At 40.4% G+C, this 10,268-nt stretch overlaps 1 protein-coding gene across 1 annotated transcript; it reads right to left on the bottom strand.

Moving 5' to 3' along the window:
- Positions 1 to 1,390: 1,390 nt before the first annotated feature.
- Positions 1,391 to 2,812, bottom strand: LOC107188904. The gene has a single exon (XM_015577299.1). The coding sequence runs from the start codon at positions 2,810 to 2,812 to the stop codon at positions 1,391 to 1,393; it is 1,422 nt and encodes a 473-aa protein (XP_015432785.1).
- Positions 2,813 to 10,268: the final 7,456 nt, after the last annotated feature.

The raw sequence follows: 10,268 nt of genomic DNA, 5'->3' as shown, positions 1-10,268 counted from the left end.
CCTCATGCGCCAACTCTAGCGTTCTCTTTTTTTAAACTTCCGGAATTACTATTCGCACCCCTTTTAAAACAATATTATCCTTAACGCATAATTCATCCTTTAATATTCGAAATCGCGAGTCTTTTTAAAGTCCCCGATCGTCTGTCTCGAGCGCTCTCCTCATCTCAATCAACATTTTGTCTTTTCCGGATTCAATGTTTATTTCTTTTGCCGTCATTGCACATGGAGTTGTTTCTTCCACTAACCACGCGATATACTTCCTGTCTTTTTCACCTCCCCTTTCTTTTCCATTCCCGGCACAAAGGCGTGATAACGCAACCGCAATATTTGTCTACCCTTTTCATAGACTACCTTATATTTAAACGACTGTAAACGTAGTACCCATCGCTCAATTCTCGCGTTCGGTTTTTAGCTCAAATTCTGTACCATAAATCCAATTATAAAACCGCTCGCACGCATATACCAATGCTAACGCTTCTTTTTCCGTTTGCGAATATAGTCTTTCACTGTCCGACAAACTCCTGCTCGCGTAGCTAATTACTCGCCATTGTTGCGTATCATCTAGTTGTGTTAATACACATCCTAAACCTACTGGACTTGCATCTGCTATTACCCTTGTTCTTGCGCGAACACTGAATTTCCCGAGCGTTCCGGCCTTTGTCAGTTCCGCTTTTAATAGTTTAAATGCGTTTTCTTGCTCTACTCCCCATGTAAATGTGACGCTTTTTCTTGTCAACCGCCTCAGCGGTTCGCTTATTGTAGCCAAATCTGAAATAAAAGCCGCGCAACAATTCACAAGCCCCAGGAAACTGCGTACTTCTTCCGCTGTTTTTGGCGCGCGAAACTTATTTACGGCCTCTACTTTCGATTCCAATGGTTTATACCCATTTCCCGAAATTCGGAATCCCAAAAATACAATCTCGTTCTTTCTGAAAACACATTTTTCCCTATTTAGCGTTACTCCTTTCCGCGACACCGTTTCAAGTACCCGCGTCAGTCTCTCATCGTGCTCTTCTTTCGTTCTTCCGCATACAACAATATCGCCTATAAAATTTATCACTCCTTCACAGCCTGCCAGTACCGTCCGCATTATTCTTTGAAACATTTCCGGCGCGCAACTTATATAAAACATTAACCTTTTATATCTAAATAATCCTGCTTCTGTTACAAAAGTCGTGATATCTCTGCATTCCTCGTTTAATTCGATTTGATGGTACGCGGATTTTACATCCATTGTACTAAACCACTCACCTCCGCGCACAACGTCCAAGATTTCCTCTATTACAGGCAGGGGGTACCTCTCCCTCAAAATCGCTTCGTTTGCTCGGCGCATGTCAACACATAACCTAACCTCCCAGTTTTTCTTTATTATTGGAACTACCGGTGAAACCTATTCTGTTGGGCCTTCGACCGTCTCAATAATATCCAGATCGAATAATTCTTTTAATTGTTTATTGATTTGATCTCGTAGTTTAAACGGTAATCTTCGCACTGGCTGTGCGGCGGGTGGCTGTGACCTATCAATAGGTATCGTTAATTTGAAGTCTTTCAGTTTCCCTATCCCCCGAAAAATATCAAGCTCTTCCCGTTTTACCTCTACTTCATTTACTCGTAACCCTATTCTTAATATTTCCAGCTCTTTGGCCGTTTTATAACCTAAAATTGGTCGCCCCTTACCTTTCAAAACTACGAAACTCGCTTTCCTTTTCTTATCCTCAACCTCAACATCGCACCAAAATTGCCCTATTAGCTCGAGCGCGGTATCATGTCCGTATGGATATACATTTTTGTCTACGCACCTACTCGTTTCACAGACGATTTTCCTGTCTCTGCACCACGTCCACGTGTTTTCATTGACCACGTTGCACTGTGCCCCTGAATCAATTAACATATTTAACCTAATACCGCCTATCTTAACGTTCGTACACTGTCCCTCTTGCATTACACTAATCCGGCAATCCGTTTGTAAACCGAATGCATATCTCGATCCTTCTGCCCTGGCCTCTTCATCCAGCTCCTTGACCCTCACTCTGGCACGTGGTGGTTCTCGCCTTCCTCCGTTGTTCGGTGCCATCGGCGATCTGCACCTCGCCGCAAAATGGCCCCTTTTTCCGCATTTACTGCACGTTCTCGATCTCGCTGGACACCTCTCATCCTTGTACGAATGTCCTGTATATCCACACCGGAAACATTGACTTTCGTTTTCCTTCTCTGTCCCCATCTCGAACTTTCGTTCTTTCTTCCCACTATGCGTCGCAGCAACCGTTTGCCTTTCAATGTTTTTTGTTTGTAGCTCGATCACCTCGATCGTTCTCGCAATTTCCATGGCGTCATTCAGCTTGAAGTCTACCCTCTCCAAGAGGCGCCGTCGAATTTCGTTCGACGCACATTTTTCCACTATTTGCCCACAAATTTCTATTTCCTCCGCTGGAAATTCGCAATTTTTCGCTTGTTGCCTTAATCTCGTGATGTACTGGTTCATAGTCTCACCGTCCCTTTGTTTTATCTGACGAAACATGTGCCTCTCATACGCCATATTCAATTTTGGCTTGAAATGCGTCGTTAGCGCGTCCGCCGCTTTTTTGTACGCGTTTTCTCCTTCCCCGACGCTATCTGCGTCTGGCAACGTATAGAAAACATCCTGCAATTCGAGCCCGCCGTGATGCAATAACATTGCTTTCTTCCTGTTATTGTCTGCCACATTTTTACTTGCCACAAATAACTCAAAAGCTCTAAGCCACCGCTTCCATGCTGGGTATACGCTTTCGTCGTCCTCATTTGGGTTGAACGTGGGTAAACCTTCTCCAGTCATTGTGCACTTCCCCTTTAATTCTCGTCGCCAAATGTAATAAATGTATCCTTTATTCCCTTAGAACTAATAACCGTTCTTTACGTTCCCCGCCCGTGGCATACACACATCGACTGACTCGACTCACTCTCCCCACCACTGCCCTCCGTCCGCTCACCGCTCGGCCTGCTTCATCCATATACTACAGTGATGAACGACGAACAATCCGGTTCCTTATGGCTTCACGGACCCGCTCGCGAAGATTAATTTGATGTTCTTAATCTTACGACATCAAGTTTTGTTTCCCAGTCAAATGCTCAAAATGCAATTTCGAAAGTGGACGGGCCAATTTTTATTGAAGAAAATATTGTTGAAAAGGAGTTAACGGCACCTCACACTAATTTTATTATTAATGACATTTTGCATAGCACTGAGGGTAACTTTCCGGGTAAAAATCCTAATTTTATTGTTGAAGCGGACAGAGATCCCAATTTTATTATTGCAACTGTTGAACAAAGTCGTGTATATGGAAGGTGATTCGCTGTCATGTGTGAATGTAGGTGAGTGTTTCTGTAAACTGAACATGATAGAGAGGGCGCGTCGTCGTCGTTTACGAGTGAGAGAGTTTAGAATGCGTGGCAAAAAGTCTGTCGGTGTGCAAGAGAATTTTCCAGCAATTAAGAAGTTTATTTCAGTTATATTTTTCGCTTAGTTTATTGATTAAAGAGTTGTGTTTACAATTACGTGTAACTGGCACTATTACTTTCCAAAACCTCCTAACCTTAACAGAAACTATTAAAGAACCTAACATGGAAAATAAACTTTACAAAAATTCAAAGACAGACTCCACGAAGTCTCAGTTTAATTCCTCTCCATTTGAGAATATTTTAAACATTGAAACAAATGTTATTTTGCAAGATTCAAGCTTACCAATTCATAATCAATTTTCAAAGGACACGAGCAAAGACTCAGACCCGTTATTTTCAAACTCACAAAAAGAAATTTCCTTGTATAAAATGAATGATAATAGTAGAAAAAGTAATACAAATATTATTTTAAAATTAAATACTAAAGATAGGTTAGTTTATAATATTAATGCATCGGAGAATCTCCGAATAGCTAAGTTAAAAGAGTTACTACGATTGGATCATTTAAATAACGAAGAACACACATGTATAGAGGAAATGATTTTTAAAAATAATGACGTATTCCATTTGCCGGAAGAACTTCTCAGCTACTGGTTTTGTTAAACATAGAATTAGAACTACAGATGACAAGCCTATTAATATTAAACAGTATAGATTTCTACCAATAGATAAAGAAAGTCAAGTTTCAGAATTGTTTTTTTTTATTATTCCCCCGTTTAATTTACAATTTGTTTTTTTACAAACATTAGGTAAATTGTTCTGTCGTTTTGGTTCAGTTAGCATGTAGATACTCTCCCATTGGATCGTATCTGAGTTTGGGAAAGCTGCGTTATGGTTAGGATGTAAAATCAGTCGGATGTTTTCTTTAGCCTTTTTGTAATATGTGTTTTTTAGGAAATTGTTAGCTATGTTGTTCGGATGATTTTCTAGTCAGACTTTATATTTTCTCGAGTAACTTTCTATTTTTTCTTTAACCGATTTGATTCCAAGGTCATTTCTAAGGGCTTCGTTACGGATACGAGGTCTGATCAAAAAGTTCCAGGACTTTTCGAATTGCGCGCCTTCACGTTAACGTGCAGGGTTGGATTCGCGCTCATTTTTTAGCGGGAACCTTCCTGAGTAACCTCCTTTTTTTTTGTTGCTCTAACCTTCTCCAAACCGATGTTGCAGCTGTTTTAGTAAAGCCTCTTTTTCGTGTTCCGCGTTTTTTGTGATGGACGTGAAGGCAGAGCAGCGTGTTTGCGTGAAATTTTGCGTAAAATTGGGCAAATCGTTCACGGAAACTTTTCAAATGCTTCAGAAAGGCTTTGGTGATGAAGTCATGAGTCGTTCACGGTGTCACGAGTGGTTCAAACGGTTCAAGGAAGGCAGAACATCAATGGAAGATGACCCTCGTTCAGGAAGGCCTTCAACCTCAACTGACGATTCTCAAGTGGCCAAAGTGAATGCCCTTGTGCGTTCCGATCGTCGTTTGACGATTCGAGAGATGGCAGAGGAGTGCCACATCTCATTTGGGTCATGTCAGGAGATTTTGACCCAAAAATTGGAGATGAGAAGGGTTGCAGCCAAGTTCGTTCCACGACTGATGACAGAGGATCAAAAAGCGCATCGCCTGGAGGTTTGTCAGGAGCTCTTGGAAATGGCCAGTTCCAATGAAAACTTCTTGAAAACCATCATCACAGGTGACGAGTCTTGGGTTTATGGCTACGACGTAGAAACCAAGGTGCAGTCGTCCCAGTGGAAGTCAAAAACTCACCAAGACCAAAAAAAGCTCGCCAGGTGAGATCGAACGTCAAAGTGATGCTCACTTTTGTTTTCTTTGATTCCAAGGGCGTCATTCATCACGAATTCCTCCTACAAGGTGAGACAATCAACCGATTTCGTTACCTTGACACCCTGAGAGCTTTGCGTCAAAAGATTCGGCAGAAGAGGCCGGAATTGTGGGCGACAGGCGAGTGGTTTTTCCACCACGACAACGCGCCCTGTCACACCGCGCTCCTCATTCGCCAGATTTTAGCCAAAAACGCCATGACAACCCTTCCCCAGCCCTCCTATTCACCTGACCTCGCTCCATGTGACTTCTGGCTGTTCCCCAAACTGAAGTACCCGATGAAAGGACAGCGGTTTCAGACGATATAGGAGATCAAGGAAAAAACGCGGGAACAGCTGAACGGCATCCCTGAAGAAGACTTTTACAGATGCATGGAACAGTGGAAACACCGGTGGGAGAAGTGTATTCGCTTCCAAGGGGAGTACTTTGAAGGCGACAAATTGGAATAATTTAAAAAAAAATTTAATAAAGAGTTATTGAGAAAGTCCTGGAACTTTTTGATCAGACCTCGTATACCACGGAGCATTGACTATCGTACGTAATATTTTGGACTGTGCTGCTTCAATCTTTTTAACGTGGCTACGAGCGGCTGTTTCCCATAACTGGATGCCATACGTCCAAATAGGTGTGACGATCATCTTATATATGTAGGCATCGGCACGAGGCTTCCTTGTGTGAACAGGGACCATGGGGTGAGAATCGGCACGTGGCTTTGCCGTGCCGACGAACGACCGCTTCATTATTGTTAGATATCGCGGGTTGAGCGACGAGCCGTCGCTGCGACGCAGTCCGCGACATTAAAGGCGGAAGCCGCCCCTGTGTGATCGGCTGCGATCTCCGATGACGATCCGCCGAACGCAGAGGTCATGAGTGTGTGTGCGTGTGTGTGAGTGTGTGTGAGAAAGGCTTTTATATAAAGAACGAATACGATGACGAGTCAGTCAGTCTCGATCCGTCGACGTGAAATATTAAACTATCTTACTATTAAACGTGCCAGATTCTTTCCCTCCCCGCTCGACATCCTACATATATTAACAATTTGTTTTCTGGAGCTAGCTGGGAGTGTCTGTCTGTGAGCCAGTACATTTGCCTTCTTTTCGTTTTTATTTGTTCTATTTTCTTTTGGTTTATGGCACGATGAGGCGAGTAAAAGTTTGTGAAGATTTCGTCCTGCACATTTGGTCGCCAAATGTGCACGGTACGAAATTGATTTATAATACCAGCAGTTTTAGGCACTCTCGCGCCAAATTAGTTACCGCTCCATGTCATAAACCAAGGCTTTCCGAAGGGTAACGGGACGCTGTTGTTGTTCGTTCTTCGGCTCGCAGGGAGCCTCGCGTACGTTACCTCGAGGAAAGTCGCCAACGTTGCGAAACTGTCGTCCACCCTGGCGTGCATTCACACTCCCACTCCCAGAAAGAAGCGTGTTGAGGGCGCACTGTTGGGGGGGGGGGGGGGGGGGGGGGGCAAAGCGCTTCACCGAGGAGGCCTTAGTCTTAAGAATTTTTAGGCAGAATCAATTAGTACTCCACGGGAGAAACATCGATCTTTCTAAACATTCAGTGTGGCTGGCGGAAGCAAACTGTTAATTGTTTGTTACAAGTCATAGTCTTCTTTTCTTTGAGCAGGGACAGCCCCTGAATAGTCACGCATCCAAAGTTATTAAGTAAATACAGATCACTAGTTGTTTGTTCAACCAAGTTTTTCCTCATTGTAGTCCGAGTTTGTTTAACCATTTGTCACATTCTATATTCTGCGCATCTCCAACATTCCGAATCATTGCGGGCATGAACAGTACTTGCTCACAGACAGACACTCCCAGCTATCTCCAGAAAACAAATTGGTAATATATAAGATGGTCATAAAACCTATTTGGACGTATGGCATCCAGCTATGGGGAACAGCCGCTAGTAGCCACGTTAAAAAGATTGAAGCAGCACAGTCCAGAATATTACGTACGATAGTCAATGCTCCGTGGTATATCCGTAATGAAGCCCTTAGAAATGACCTTGGAATCAAATCGGTTAAAGAAGAAATAGAAAGTTACTCGAGAAGATATAAAGTCAGACTAGGTAACCATCCGAACAACATAGCGAACAATTTGCTCAAAACACATATTACAAGAAGGCTAAAGAAAACACATCCAACTGATCTTACATCCTAACCACAACGCAGCTTTCCAAAACTCAGATACGATCCAATGGGACAGTATCTACATGCTAACATGCAGTTAACGTTTTTCGTTTTATAATTCTAGGATGACGTGTTTGTCAGCTGCAACATTTTATACCTGATGTTCGTTTTCTTTAAAATTGTCGTTTTGTATGTGCACAGAATCGAATTCTTTGCCCTAGTTCGGTATACTCAAAAGAATTTCTGGCACTCGAACTATGATCCCCGAGAGAAAGTAATTTTGGCAGACTGCAAGAGGGTATGTGCTATTTTCATCGTTGTAATTAGTTTTTGCACTCAAGGCACTTGCGCTGGTTACGTGATGACACCTCTATTATTAGGTGAGTTAAAGTGGATAAACGGAGAACAATGAAAATATTGTGTAACATTTAATAGAAATATATTTTTCATAAATACCAATTTTAATAGAAAAATCTGTATAATTACTAACTTATGTAAAGATTCGCAGAATGAGAATTGTAGTGTAGTGTAGCATAACAATAAAACTTGAAGTAGTAGCAACTCATTTAAAAGTTCAGTGTGTTTCTGGTAAAAGTTAATTACTTCCAAGCTTTGGAAATATTATAAGTACTTCTACTTATTAGGAACGTATCACTTTTACTAATATGTACTTATTAAAAGTATTCCACTAACTGGAATGAAAGTACAGTAGAAATGTTCAAAGTGTTCAAGTGTCATTTATTACTACTGTTAATTAATTAAAAAACAGCCCCCAATTTGTATTTTTTAACGATCCTTCCTATCACATGGAATTTTTTCATTCCAAGAAAATGCAAAATCCATGTGTCCATTTCATTAATATATGATTCCAAAACGAATAGGATACAGTAAGTTAAATTCAACGAATACGTTTCCAATTAATTCGTGAAACTGGGTTTCGTGTCAAGAAACAAATTACAACTCTACGTTTCAGCGAATGTTGGAAAAAACCATTTGGACAGGGTCCTACCATTCAACATGTGGGTCAAATTTCCAGTAGGAATCTCGCCATACTACGAAATATCATTTCTAATTCAGGTAGTTCTTGTCGTGTTAGTTTTTGTTTAAATTTATATTCAAAAAGATTCCATTTCGAATCGCTCTGAATCAACTAATAGATTGTACCAGTGAATGAACAACACTAATTGTAAGTAAATGAACATTTCTGATCAATGGCGCGAAAGTTGTTTGAATATGAAACAAGAAATTGAAAAGAATCAATATTTAATTATTTGCTTATTTTAATAACTTAATTTACTCGTTTTTATGTATACTGTTCATTCACTGGTGTATCCACCTATAACTTTTCTCATTGACAATCTCCATTGATTTTCACAATATTTAACATATAACAACTATATGATATACTTATTAATATCCTTGACGTTTTTCCACGAAGCGTAAAATATTTATTATTTTGTTACACTTCTCTGTAGTCGCACATCTTGTATAAATTACTACCTGACTAGAACACTACAATAGACTGTATAACAGACAAAAATCTACATTTCCGGTCTCGTTAACTGTTCCCAAACCAAAGACGTCGATTTGCTCATTCGAATATTTTGTTCATCCCCTAAATATGAATATGAACACTTATAAAAAATGTGTGTCTAATATTTTCGGGTTCTCTATCAAATTTAGTAAAAATCCACCTCTATTAATTACATAACGTCCCACAAAGGACAATAATTGCGCACCTGTAGACGTTAGTGTAATAAGTTACAGTATCATAAGAACAATAAATATCTACTTACAGATTGTGCATGTACCATGTCGCTGTGGGTCACATTTGCTTCGACAATTTCCTGGGCATCGTGAATCTGCATGTAACTTGTCAATTCCGTATTCTGCAGTACAGACTGTTGAGCCTGGGCAATGTGATCGAGACCCAAACCGACGAGGAAAGCCTGTCGAGGTCAGAGATGGGCAAATTCAATATCTAGATAAAGAATTTCGAGTAACGAATAAAAGATAAAAATGTATTTCATCATTTTTAATTGATTAAACATGGATATTTCAATTTTCATAATAAAGTAACAGTTCTTCTTGAATGAGTAGGCAAGCAATCATTTAATCTCATTAACTGTTTAAAGCTCAAGATGACGATCTTAGATGTAGCTGCTTATTACTATGTATTATTCGAATAAAATTATGCCCAACTCTGATCCAGGTACACGAATGTCTATCTGGCGAAGCTGAAGGGTTGCATCCAACAGCATCAAGCGCTCACCGAATACTGCAGGCGCCTTGAAAATATATTCACGTTGATAATACTCGCACAGGTGTTAATGAGCATAGTACTGTGCCTCATTAGTTATCAGTTATTTTTGGTAACACAAAAATTATTATCAACGAAATTTGGTTTGAATATAAAAAGTTAAGCATCAATCAAGTGCTTCGGCACTCGAATTTGAAAAACTTTTAAAAGTCGAGTTTGCCACTCTGGCCACTGAAGGCTCATATGCACGTTGTTATTCTTGAACTATAAGCTGCATTTTCTGATTAGTTTAATGTTTACACAGGCAGACGTACCTCAATTTCGTAACATCAGCTTTGTTATGAATATGATCGGGACTTTGTGTATGCTTTTCATGTTCACATACAGTTGCGATGGCTTGCTAGGGCAAAGTACTAATGTCGGTAGAGTGATCTTTTTAGCGCTGTGGTCATCTATGTCGATGAATAAAGCCGGTAAAATTCTGCGACAGAATATATTAATAACGATTATGAGATCGAACCAATCCTGCCGTCTCACAGCTAGCGGATATTTTCCAATATCTCTAGAAACCTACACTGGGGTAAAGTATTATTATTTATTAGCAATTTT

The sequence above is a fragment of the Dufourea novaeangliae genome, unplaced genomic scaffold (assembly GCF_001272555.1).
Source record: "Dufourea novaeangliae isolate 0120121106 unplaced genomic scaffold, ASM127255v1 scaffold140, whole genome shotgun sequence".
In the NCBI taxonomy this organism is placed as follows: domain Eukaryota; kingdom Metazoa; phylum Arthropoda; class Insecta; order Hymenoptera; family Halictidae; genus Dufourea; species Dufourea novaeangliae.
The sequence above is the reverse complement of the archived record's forward strand: the minus strand, read 5'-3'. Positions and strand labels throughout refer to the sequence as shown.

What these genes read in the sequence shown, in the direction of transcription:
- LOC107188904 (XM_015577299.1), bottom strand. Translation starts at nt 2,812, where the DNA reads ATGACTGGAGAAGGTTTACCCACGTTCAACCCAAATGAGGACGACGAA.